The sequence below is a fragment of the Calypte anna genome, chromosome Z, assembly GCF_003957555.1.
Source record: "Calypte anna isolate BGI_N300 chromosome Z, bCalAnn1_v1.p, whole genome shotgun sequence".
Taxonomy (NCBI): Eukaryota; Metazoa; Chordata; class Aves; order Apodiformes; family Trochilidae; genus Calypte; species Calypte anna.
In genome coordinates, this window is record NC_044274.1 from 26,162,160 (window position 1) to 26,175,670 (window position 13,511).

Below are 13,511 nucleotides of genomic sequence, written 5' to 3' on the forward strand. Positions count from 1 at the left end.
TTATTTCATATGTCCTGGAAATGTGATCAGTTAATCATGCATGTATTATGCTGAGTGAAACTGCTTCTCAGAAAGTGGTACACAAGATGCTGAAGATAATAGATAATTGGTTTTTGCTGTGGTTTTCACTCAGCAGCTGTCAAAACAAGGAAGGAACATTCACGTGTTACATTTGTCACAACTGCTTCAATAATTGTTAAGATGTAGAGTACTGTAATTACTGAGATATTACAAGGCAGTAATATAACCTGATATAACCTGAGTGCTATTTTGGTTTTTTCCATATTCTCTGGTAATTTTAAAAGAAAAAGTCATAGAATCATAGAATCATAGAATTGGCTGGGTTGGAAGGGACCTCAGAGATCATCGAGTCCAACCCTTTTACCACCGTTGCGGTTGCTAGACCATGGCACTGAGTGCCACATCCAGTCTCTTTTTAAATATCTCCAGGGACGGAGAATCCACTACTTCCCTGGGCAGCCCATTCCAATGTCTGATCACCCTCTCGGTAAAGAAATTCTTTCTAATATCTAACCTAAATTTCCCCTGGCACAACTTAAGACCATGCCCTCTTGTCTTGTTGAAAGTCGTCTGGCAAAAGAGACCAACGTCCACCCGGTTACAATCTCCTTTCAGGTAGTTGTAGAGAGCAATGAGGTCTCCCCTGAGCCTCCTCTTCTCCAGGCTGAACAGCCCCAGCTCTCTCAGCCTCTCCTCATAGGGTCTGTGCTCAAGTCCTTTCACCAGCCTGGTTGCCCTCCTTTGGACCTGCTCCAGGACCGCGATATCCTTCCTGGACTGGGGGGCCCAGAACTGGACACAGTACTCGAGGTGTGGCCTCACCAGGGCTGAGTACAGGGGCAAAATCACTGCCTTGGACCTGCTGACGATGCTGTTCCGGATACAGGCCAGGATGCCATTGGCCTTCTTGGCCACCTGGGCACACTGCTGGCTCATGTTCAGTTTCTTGTCAATGCAGACTCCCAGGTCCCTTTCTGCCTGGCTGCTCTTCAGCCACTCTGTCCCCAGCCTGTAGCGCTGCATGGGGTTGTTGTGGCCAAAGTGCAGGACCTGGCACTTGGCCGTGTTCAACCTCATCCCATTGGAATCAGCCCAACTCTCCAGTCTGTCCAGGTCCCTCTGCAGAGCCCTCCTGCCTTCCAGTCTATTTTGAAAGAATCCTTTCAAAACAATTGATAGACTAAATCTTAAATGATTTCTCAGATCCAATCCAAAGATAGACTCCTCAGTGCATCTCAGATACATGTCAGTGATACTTCTACTACGGTTTAGAAGAGTAAACAAATGAAATAGACTGGTCATAGGATTATTAGATCAACAGTCATCAAACTGGCCACACGAATGGTTGTTACTGGATAATTCTGAAATTATCTTGAGAATAATCTGTCAGTGCAACTGCACTTACCTACAAGCAGTATGTATTGTGAGTGCTTTAGAGGTACAGAAAGCAGTAATCGGTCAGGATGCAATGAGATTGCATGGAAGCCCAGGACAGTGTCTCTTTCTTGACAGAACATGGTTAGTAGATGTTGGTTTTGAAAGTCTCAGTGACAGTAAGGGTAATCCAGGGTTTTTTTTCCTCCTGGTTTGTATCATAGTACTTATTGAAGTACCCACTGACACCACGACTTTTTGGGCTATAAAATGCACATCTGTAGGTTGAGAATCATAGAATTTTCAGGGTTGGAAGGGACCTTTAAGATCATCTAGCTCCAACCTGCTGGCCTGGGCAGCAGATCAGGTTGCTCAGAGCTCTGTCCAGCCTGGACTTAAAAACTTCCAGGGATGGGGCTTCCACTACCTCTCTGGGCAACCTGTTCCAGTGTCTCACCACCCTCATGGTGAAGAATTTCTTCGTAACTTCCAATCTCTATCTATCATCCTCTAGTTTGAATCCATTCCCCTCAGTCCTATCACTACGTGACATCCTAAAAAGTCCCTCACCAGCTTTCTTGTAGCCCCCTTCAGAATCTGGAAGGCTACAATAAGGTCTCCTTGGAGCCTTCTCCTCTCCAGACTGAATAACCCCAACTCTCTCAGTCTGTCTTCATAGGGGAGGTGCTCCAGCCCTCTGATCATCCTCATAGCCCTTCTCTGGACACACTCCAGCACATCCATGTCTTTCTTCCTGTAAAAGGGGCTCCAGAACTGGATGCAGTACTCCAGGTGGGGTCTCACAAGAGCAGAGCAGAAGGGGAGAATCACCTCCCTCGACCTCCTGGCCACATTTCTCTTGATGCAGCCCAGGATATGTTTAGCTTTCTGGGCTGAAGGTGTACACTGATGCCTCATATTGAACTTTTCATCCACCAGCACCCGCAAGTCCATTTCCATTTCCTCTCAAGCCTCTCACTGCTCAGCCTGTATCGGTGCTTGGGATTGCCTCGACCCAGATGCAGAACCTTGCACTTGGTCTTGCTGAACTCCATGAGATTGGCATTGGTCTACATCTCCAGCCTGTCAAGGTCCCTCTGGATGGCATCCCTTCCCTCTAGCATGTCAGCCACACCACACAGTTTGGTGTCATCAGTGAACTTGCTGAGGGTGCACTCAATGCCACCGTCCATGTCACTGACAAAGATGTTAAACAGGACCAGTCCCAACACTGATACTTGAGGGACTCCACTTGTCATGGGCCTCCACTTGGACATAGACACATTGACAGCCACTCTTTGGGGGCAACCATCAACCCAGTTCTTAATCCACTGAGTGGTCCATCCATCAAACCCATATTTTACCAGCTTGGAGACCAGGATGTTGTGTGGGACTGTGTCAAAGGCTTTGCTCAGGTCCAGATAAATGATGTTGGTTGCTTTTCCCTTGTCTATTGATGTTGTGACCTTCTCACAGAAGGCCACAAGGTTTGTCAGGCATGATTTGCCCTTGGTGAGGCTGTGTTGATTACACCCAGTCACCTCTTCATTATTCTTCTGCTCTAGCAGTGCCATGATCTTACCAGACACAGAGGGGAAACTGACCAGCCTTAATTCCCTGATCCTCCTTGTTTTCCATTTGGAAAATGGGGGTTATGTTTCCCCTTTTCCAGTCAGTGAGGCCTTCACTGGACTGCCATGACTTTTGGAATATAATAGACAGTGGTTTAGCAACCACATCTGCCAGTTCCCTCAGTACCCATGGTTGTATCCCTTCAGACCCCATGGACTTGAACACTTCTTCAGATGGTCACGAACCTGATCTTCACTTACTGCTGGCAGTTCTTCCTTCCAACCCTTGCCATTGTCTTTCATGACTTCAGGAGTGTGGCTGGAGCCCTTGCCAGTGAAGACTGAGGTAAAGAAGTCATTAAGAACCACAGCTTTTTCCATATCACTTGTCACTAGTTGTCTGTTTCCTTTCTGAGGGGCCCCACACTTTCCCTAGTCTTCCTTTTGCTGTTAATATACCTACAGAAATTTTTCCTAGTCCCCGTGATCCTTTTCCCATTCACATCCTGCCCCCCTCCCTGAATGTGGGGGTTAAAAATGAAGACAAGCACAAGGTGGAGGGCAATGGAGCATCACTACCCTGGTTGAGGAACTGAGTCAGGTAGAGGGTGCATGAACAGTCAGCTGCCAAACAGAAACAGAGAGGGACTGTGTCCAACAGGCATCTCTCTCTTGATGGATCACAGGGTGCTCTGATCTTTTCCTGGCAAGGCAAAATTGGCATACTTGAGATTTTCCTCTTTTTTCTGTGAAGCCTGCCTTTGGAACAAGCCAGTGGGAAAGTGTGCTTTGGCTTCAACAGAGTTCTTAGTACTTTGCTACTGTATTAGATCACTTCTATTTGAAAATGGTGGAACTGCCTGGAAACAATGGGTTACATTTGTCTGGGAATTTAAAATTGTGATGTAATGTTTTCATTCAATTAGTAAATGAACTCTGAGAGATGCTAAATAATATGACATGTCGCATAGGAACAAATTCTCCCATCTTCAAGTATTCAAAAAACATTCTTGATGCTAGATGTTTTGATGTGTTGGTGTGTTAAATGAATGTGTCTTGATGTATTGAAAGACTGGAATATAATAGTAACTATTTTAGAAAAATGATTGCGTTTATTCTTAGCTAGCCCTCCACAGGAAATGAATGAGAAATGTGTAATCCTGTACCACTCTATGAAAGCATGCAGAGATTGCAATGAGAGTCATCCTGGGTTGAAGTAAAAGCATTTTTCATCAGTTTGGTTTAACTGCTTTATTAATTTGCATGAGTTACAATTAATTGTTAAGTGTCTGCATTTGCCTCCCACATTCTTACGCACATCTGAAACTGTGAATTCTGCTGTTGTTTTTCAGTCCGTATTTCTGTCTCTTTTCACCATGTTACTATATGGAGCGCAAAAGAGGCAAAAGAAAATCCTGTGTGATGTAGGAGTATTAGTATGGAATGGATATAATTTAGATCCTCGACTGCCCTGCACCATAATGCTTGTGATGCATCTGTAGTACCATCGTCTGTCTGTCTAGTCTGCCAGGAATGGGTGGCAGTGGTGACTGAGGAAAGCAAATACAAACTTTATTTCTGAATGCCTGTTTATAGTCAGCAGGTAAGAAACTGGCAGTATAGGACAGCAGAATAGGAAATCCGGTATATTGAAGTAATAATTAATGTGGCCTTTGCTTTAGAGAAGAAAAACCTTAGAACTCTACTCTTAAGTAGTTCTGAGACTTACCTGTACATTGGTGAGTCCATGATACATGTAACAGAATTGGACAAAGATCAGAGCAGATTCTAGGCAGCTTATAAAATGGAATATAAAAGTTGATAGTGCTACGAAATACAAAAGCTTTTTCATCCTCCTATTTGTGAACATATAACTTGGAAACTTGTCAGCTGAAGGAATTTTTTGAATCAAAGCTGGTTTTTTTCCTCCGGTATGAGAAATGAACTAAGTCATTGTACAGTACCTTTTTTTTTCTCTGGGCATACAGGAATGCTGTTAGTCAAATTTTTAGACAAATCTGCTGTGGATATGCTGCTGCGTGCTAGGGTCTGTCGTCTGGAGGATTCCACATCTTTCTGGCTTGCCAGCCCCTGGAGGGGGGGTAACGCGGGTTGCCCGGAGTGGTGACCCCGTGCCTCTTGCGGTGGCTGCGAGAGCCGCGTTCCGCCAGCAGAGCGCAGTGCAGCCCGGTGCTGGGGCTGCGGGGCCATAAAGGGGCCGTGTGTCGGGAACAAAGCGAACCAGCAGAGAGGAATATACTAAGCACGAAGCCTAGAGACAGAAATTAATGTGAAGGTGAGACAGAGACCACGCTGTCAAGTAGGGAAATTCCGTAGAGCAAATACAAGGTGGACGAGAGAAGGGAAATGTAAGGGGAAGGGAAACACAAAAAAAATACCAACTGCTAGAGTCAAACTGAAGAGTAGGAAAATACAGAAAAAAGAAAGAAAACTCTGGTAAGTAGACCAGGAGAACTGAAGTTTGAAGTCTTGTAAAGAGATTATGGCATTCTCCATACCCCCTGAGCCTGCAGGAGAGCTGCAGTTCCTGGTGCTGGGCATGGAGTGAGGACAGGAACCCAGAAAGTGCTACTGCTTTTTAGTATCGTAGAACAATGTACATCTGCTTATCTTGGTTCTTTATTTTATTGCACTTAATGTAATTTGGATTAATATCCCTATGTCTGTGTACTGATATTAATCTGTGATTAACAGAGGTGGAAAAAAAGTATCACAACATGATTTTCAAAATGTTTTTCTTGAAGAGCATTGTTTCCCACATTAATGTTTCTGTTAGGGTTTAAGAATTGTGCCACACCTTCTATAGCATTTATTCCTGTTTCTCTTTTTTTTTTTCTGAACTCATTTGAAAGTTTAATTGTATTCAGGTGTTCAGGTAAACTTCAGCTGCATTCTGAAGTGTGTGGGGCTGTCAGTATGTTTTAGGGGATGGACAGAAGATGAGAGGAGGTTATCAGGTCTTGCAATGGTTCAGCATGTCTAAAAATCCAGCTTCTTAAAGATTTTTATAGATTATTAGGTGTGTGCTGAAATCAAGTGCTTTTTTCTTCTCATCTTCAGTAGCATCTTCCCAAAGTCTTTCTGAAATGTCAGTGTGTTACATAAAATCTGCAGCTTTCTGATGGTGCTTTCTGACCTTTTGAAACCTTTACACACACACCCCATCCCCCCCAAAAGCCTCCCAATTTTCCTTACTTAATTGCACATGGGAATAGGGAAATATGAATCCAATTTTTTGTTATCCAGGTAGCATTTCCTGTTACATAGCTTTATAGTTTTATGCATAGTAATTAGCATGCGGAAATCTGGAAAGATGCCTGTGATTCCAAAATGAACTCTCTGTGTAGATATCTCCCTCCCATTTGCACTCTCCTTTTAGCACCGCCCCTTCCATGCATCCTTTAGCCAGCAGCAAGACAGCTGTGTTTGATCATAAACCACTTAAACTCCGGGCTTAGTGGCAGTAGAAACTTTAGCACGAAGTGCAGCACTGGTTTGTCTCGGGGAGGAGAGCATTCTTCTCTTTTTCGTTCTCCTTCCCTGAACACTGAAGACTGTAGCAGCACTCTCCTTTAATTTCTCCGTGAACGTGCATGAAGCTCATTAATTTTTTCTGAGTACATTAAGCAGCATTGGGAGATGCCCTTAAACAGAGTTGTGGAAAAGAGCAGCATAAAACAGACAGCAGAGATGAAGCATGCCTTGCAGATGGACTAAGAGAGCCCTCGAATCCTGGCAAGCAGTGCTTTCCCTGCACTCTCTGAGCACTTCACAGTATTAACAAGTCTCTTACAGCGATGGATTGTCTTTGAAGTCAAAACCAGTTTGACTCTTTTAGAAGATCTTGCACCATTATTTTAAACTATCAGTGTGGAGTAAAAATGGCTGTCTAGAGCAAAATGTGTAAGACAGAAAAAATTTTGAGAAGAAAGTATTGAATTAGTTGAACAAAGCTTTGAAGCATTAAAATCTGCATAAATCGTCAAGCCCTGAAAAGTCTAATAATGAATTCTGGAGTTGCTATGAAATATGGAAATGACTCCCCTGCAGTGCCGAGTGAGGTAAGCAGTCTGAGTGCCCTTCTTTATGCTTTAAAAAGAAATGCTTCCCTTTTGGGCTTTCAATCTGCAAGCAAAGCAATTAAAAATTAATAGAATGTGTATCTTGCTGTAACTTGCTGTGCTAGTCAGGAAATGACCTGAACTTTTTTGCTACTCTACTCAGAATAAAGTGGTGAAAAACAAATTATTGTACCAATATAGAGACATTTTTCTTGCTATCCTGCAGCAGAGATTGACTTGCCTCCCAAGAGCTGTGTTTATACTCAGCATTCATCTTTGCAGTAGGTGAAATATGGAGATCTCAGCTGAGATTAAGCAGATGGTGACTAATTTAGGAGGGAAGTGGGTTGAGTGGAAGATGACAAATATTTATTGATAAGATGACAACATTGGCAGAAGTTGTGTTTGCTTGTATTTAGCCAAGGTGGTGTTAGATGAATTAGGTTACTTTCCTTCCTTGCCTAAATGAAAGTAAGTCGTGGGAATTTTATGCTATACAATTGGAAACTACAATAAGCTGTTATTTCTACAACCCAGAGTATGTCTGGGTTTTGTATAGCAGGATCATGTGTGTTTTTAATAAATTTGAAATGAAAGCCATATCAGATGTCATGAAAACGCTTAATACATATTTTAGTAGTGGCAAATTTTGTCATTTATTGAAATGTCCTAGGGATCCTTACGGGCTTTACTTAGAACTGCTAATTAAGTAATGCTATGAAACCCCAAGTGTTTGATTAAGGTAATTCTGTAGAAAATTGAATCTGCAGTCTGTATTGCCCTAATTTAACTGGAATGCCTCTCTTTACCTTTTGCCCATTTCTTTAGTACACTTTTTACTTTATATTTGGTTTTTTTGTTAAGAATATTATAGCATATGCTTGGCAAAATTAGAGACTTAATTACTAGAGTTCGTTTACCAGAGAAAGGACATACTCTGATACAGAACGGTAAATAAATCAGTGAGAAGGACTCATCATAGAGGGAGTGTGTGAGACCTAAGCAAGTGCAGTACCCTGCAATGCAAAAGGAACTGGGCAATTGTGACTGGGCAGTTCTTGTGAAATAAAGTTCAAATCTATTCCTCTTTAAAGTTCAAAATAGTTCAGTTGTGTAACTTTTTCAAATGATTGCTTAGAAATTCTGCATTGGCAATGAAACTCGTAAACTCAGTGTAAAAGTCTGGTTTACTTTTGTCAGAAGTCTTCCATGATGTTTCTGGCTGTTTCTGGTTGTGTCGATGGCCTGATGATCACTGCTTTCTATCCCCTCAACATTTAATTTTCAAGATTGTGCAGGATCACATAGAACATGGAAGATCACAAAACATTTGAGCCTGGTTAATTATTTGGTACAGACATTATTTGCTGGTAGCTCTGCTACCTTGAAATGTTAGCTGTTCAAATTTGCCTCACATAGACTTTTGTTCTAAGAAATTGCTTTTTCTTCTGATGTTTTAACAGGAAGTATCAAAAGATGTATGTGACTGTGCACCATGCAACATTTTTAATGTTTTTTTGTTTCTTCCAACAAGCTTATTTAATACTTAATTTACAGGTGTAGTCTGGCCACAGTTAGAAATTGGCCCCTCTCTGAGTGCAGACATACCCGGGAAGATCTTGCACTCCTTCCCCCAGCTGCTGATCATCATTACTTTGCCACTAGTCTTCATCTTTGTTATGTGAGTTACTGGAATGAGTGTTTGTTAACCTGAGTCACTCAAAGGGCCAGGCCAGCTTCAGCAATGGGACAAAACAGTGTGTTTTGAATAAAAGCATCATAGAGAACCATCAGGTTACACCTTGCATAGGGGTGGAAATGCTTAAGTACTCTGAGATGCAGTTACTGCGCATTTCTAATCTTTAACTACTTAACCAGCTCTTTGTGATTTGTATGCTAATATCAGGCCTTGTCATAGGGGTGACTGAGAACTGTTTTGACTGCTGTAACCAAAGACAGAAAGCCCAGGGTAAGGGATGTACCTGCAGTTTGTATACTTATGTTTTCCACTTCTTTATCAAGGCCTCCTGCTTTTGCTTCCTTTCTTTCTATGATGTCTTCTGAATGCTGTGTTTATATTTGAATGATGGAAGACAGTAGGATTGTGTTAATTTAAACAATGGAAAATTTTTGAACTGGCTACAATAGGAATTTGATTAAATGACTGCTTTCTTAGTGTGTTTTCTCCTGTAGTTCTATCTCTACAGTCAGTTCAAATTTTCACACTACAGTGGGCTGATACTAGTGTGTATGGATGGTTAATATGACAGCACATCAAGAGAGACAGTGATTCATATGGTGGACAGTGGATTTTGGTGGAACTGCCATGATCTCTGTATCTCGGTGCGTGGAGTTCCAGTCGTGAAACTACTGTTACTAAAATAAACAGGACAACTACAAAGCCCTGAAGATATAGTAAATGTGTTATTGAATGGGTGCATTAAGCAAAAAGAGAGAATGAAATTATTCTGACTCATTTCATTTGCAATGAAAAGTTGTACTTGAGGTTTACATCTCTCTTTGGGAAATGGCTAAAAATTAGGGGGAATCTTTTCTTTGAGGCACAGTGTGATTGTAGAAACTTGTTTGTGGTTGATGTTTGCTATTCCTAAACTCTTGTCCAGGTAAATAGAGATCTTGATAGTCTTTATTTACTCTGCCCACACCTGTCCAAAGGTCACAGAGAAAGCAGAAGAAACCCCGTGATTTCTGCAGTAGGTCAACCAGACTTCTACAAAACTCACGTTCCAAGTGTTTTTTATTGATACATATATCACTAGATGCTACCTCATTTCTTCTGTTTGTCTCATCTTTCAACCTTCTCTTTCTTCTGTCCAGAGAAAGAGTAATTTTTCCAGTGTGCTGTTTACATGGTAGATTCAGTGTGTTGTGACTGCATAGAGAGGTAGAAAAGGTTTGCTTGGTGGTAGTGGTAGGCTTTGGGGGTTTTTTTAATATTAAAAATTCAGGGGGGGAACTTAAAAATCTAGAATTTGTTGATAACTTCTGCTGTATGCCATGAGAATGTGTAACAGCCTCTGGTATTTTTGTAAATAAGTAGCAGTGATTTCTGTTGTTATGAAATGGGTCTTCACCCATCAATATTATGGCTTAACATGATTTGCTGAGTTTAGTTTAAGTCTTGATCAAGAAATATTTGTATGCAATATGTGGCACCCAAATTAAGGGCTCTTCGAATCCTTTCTATTTTTTAGTCATACAGTACTGTAAACCTTCAATGTAATTAAAGCCTTTACTGTAAACCTTAATGTTTTGTCCGGAGAAGCTATAGAGGCCCCATCACTGGCAGTCTTTAAGGCCAGGTTGGATGGGGCTTTGGCACCCTGGTGTAGTGAGAGGTGTCCCTGCCCATAAAGGGGTGTTAAAACTAGATGATCTTTAAGGTTCCTTCCAACCCAAACCATTCAATGATTCTATGATAATCACAAAGCATATTTTGAAAGCCAGCATCATTAACATAAACAGTTTGGTGCACAGAAAGTGAAATTACAGACTGCTTTTTACATAGTTAAAAATGAAACTTTCTGTCAGAATTTACATGGCTTGTATATATTCATTCAGTTTTTCTGGAGCTGTGTTTTACAGAAGGAGCTGATATATATTTGTCTGATATATATTTTCTTCTTCTTCCAAATTCACAGGCACTACCTGACTTGAGGTGCCAGCATTATAAGGAGGTGTATCACTATGTATTAGCTTTGTCCTTGTACACTCCCCTGTGCATCCAAGTTTGAGATGTGCTGAGGCAGAGAGATCTGTGATCTGGCCTAGTACATCTATTGGGCTAACTCTGGTCAGCAGTTACACCCACGTCTAATTCTGGGATAGTTTAATTAGTAGTGTAGGAACACGAAGGAAAAACAAATACAGAGCTTGATGGTATTTTTGACAGTTGTATACTTAAGGGATGAATTAATGTCCTTGGATTAAGAGCCAAGTTATGTTCCTGAATATTGTTTTCATTACAGTGAGCCTTGTGAATCAGCTGATGGTAAGGCTGTTCCTAAGACACATTGTTGTGGAATCAGAGCTGGTATTATTGTATCGCAATACATTCCATGTGATAATTGTATAATGTGATTGTTTACTATGTTCATTTAGCAGTTCCTGTATATGTTGATGGAGTATAAATTCTAAATAGGATATGCTCTTTACTGCACAGCAAAATATGAAGGTTCTGTGCTGCTCTAGGTGGATTCCTTATACCTTCTGCTTATTTTGTTGTACTTGTAAGACAAATGTTTCAGATGAGAATGTTGTGGATTGAAGCATTAGAAACACATGCATATTCTTTAGCACTTTACATGGACTGAAATGAACACATAGACTATTTGTCTTGGGAAAAATTAGTAACTTGCTTATTTGTTGATTTTAACAGTGGGCTATTTAAGATTTTGGAGAAGGGAAGGAAAGAGAGGATTCAAAGGATTCTATTTGTAGAGCAAGTGGAACAGTGAGTTCCATCATAAGAAAGATTTCACCAAAATCTTATAGATTACAATACCAGATGTGAAGAAGTAAAGAGAGGTGGTTTTAAAGGCCCAAATTGTGACTTTCAAAATTTTACAGTAGGGAAATAATGCACATTCTTCTAGGATGTGTGTTCCACAGCTGCTGTGCATAGACACTTTACTTCAAGGAAAAAAATGGTGTACAAGTAGAATTACAGGAAGAAAAGGGGCTGCATGGCTTGAAGTTGTGTACATGAGGCCAGTGAGTAAGTCTGAGGGGACTGTGGAGTGAGGTGGGTTACCACCAGAAGAACAGGGTATTAGGCTAAGCCTCACTGGCAAGGGAAAAGGTCAACTGTGGCAATCCTCACCCTGAGGTACTTCCCCACGTGCTCTGTTCTTTTAGAGCAAGGATCAGCTTATGTTGTACATACACGTGAGGAAATAGCACAGACAGAACAGGGAAGAGATTTTGTATGGATTCAAGACTAGGATTACATCTCAGACACTTGCTTTATCTTCCTGGCTTTGGTAGTATTCTTGTTAAGACAGTCAGCAAGCAAATGTCACCTTAATATTGCATCTGCATCCTAAATGGTCTCTGACCATGCCACAATCATGCCAGTTTACTTCCAGCACTTCTTTTGAGCAGGTAAACAACATTTCGTACTGCAAACCCATCTCTGCTACTGAACATGGCCCTGGCCATCAGTGTCAAAGGTGTATGTAGCTTATAACATAGAGGGGTGTGCTGTGTTTTGCCATGAGAGAAGGTGTATACTTTTTCCAGTCAGAAGATATTCTGGGAAATGCTATAAATCCTTATCATTACTCCTTTAAATTATTGCAGCCTTGTAATGGAACACAGCGAAATGTGGTTATCAAATAGTAAGTGTGCATATATTTTAATTATTTCATCCTTGAAAATGTTGCATAACCAATTTCTTTGGTAACAGTAGGGAAACTGAAAAGGTGAACAGTGCTTGTGAAATGCTAGTCTTAGAGAAGTGAGTACAGCAACCCAGTATACTTCTCCTCAAAGTATCTTGAGGAGAAAATTTCTTAAATGGAATTGAAGGGAAATCTGGAGAAAACTCATCGGGTGGCAGCAATAACACCTGTAGGCTTACAAAAGTGTTCCCAGCTTTACTGCTTCACAGTTGTTGAAGCAGAGTTTGCAAATCTCTTTTGAGTGAACTTTGTCCTCTTTCCTGGTTCAAATGGATTTGTGAGATATTAGTCAACCTTGCAAACCTGTTATTTTCCTATATTATTGTACTGAGAGGTGCTGAATCAGTAAATAGACATGTAATTAGTTGCTGTGTGTCTCAGCTACACTGATAGATTTGTCCTAACTGAAAGAAAATATTTCAATGTGAAATTTTAATGGACATGGTCCCAGATAGTGACAATCAAATCTGAATCCAGCTCTGAGTGGATCTGAATCCAGACACTTCTGCTCTCTTTGATACATCTTCAATTATTTATCTCTTTGAAAAATCTAATTTATTTTTATAGCTTATTTTGAAATCTTGTGTTAAATTATATAGGTGAAAACACCCTTTGAAGGGGGAAGGTCAGCTTTTCTAGACTCATTTGGGTAACTGCAGTTTTTTAAGACAGGTTTGTTGGTATGTTATCAGTGAGCTGTAATGCTGATTTTAGGAACATGTGTTACAACATGAATGTGAATCCATACTTCAGTGGGAGGTGCTCTGGCACGATCAGCATATGTAATTTACAGTGTGACTGATGCATTATACGTCCAGTATAAAAAAAATAGTGACTTCAAAGAATGGGTTTTTTCTTCTGGATTTGTGTGATCTGCTTATCAGGCACAGAGTGTGTTCCAGGGTTGGATGTTATTAAATTGAAGCACTATAAAAAGATCAGTCTGAATGCCCAGACACTGTCAGCACAGATAATGCTCTTCTGTAGCCTCCTAATGAAAAAAAAAAAAAATTATGTAACTTATCTGCCTGATATTTTAA

At 40.9% G+C, this 13,511-nt stretch overlaps 1 protein-coding gene across 2 annotated transcripts in view; it reads left to right on the top strand.

Moving 5' to 3' along the window:
* MCC (MCC regulator of WNT signaling pathway) overlaps positions 1–13,511 on the top strand; it is a 184,897-nt gene that overhangs the window by 37,928 nt on the left and 133,458 nt on the right. Inside the window, exon 1 of one of the 2 annotated variants that reach the window (XM_030467896.1) lies at positions 6,831–7,048. The exons of the other annotated variant lie outside the window; for it this stretch is intronic. Coding sequence (XP_030323756.1) covers positions 6,992–7,048 — 57 coding nt within the window. The 5' untranslated portion in view covers positions 6,831–6,991. Of the gene's footprint in view, positions 1–6,830; positions 7,049–13,511 lie in introns of those variants that run through there. 2 annotated transcript variants of the gene reach the window in all.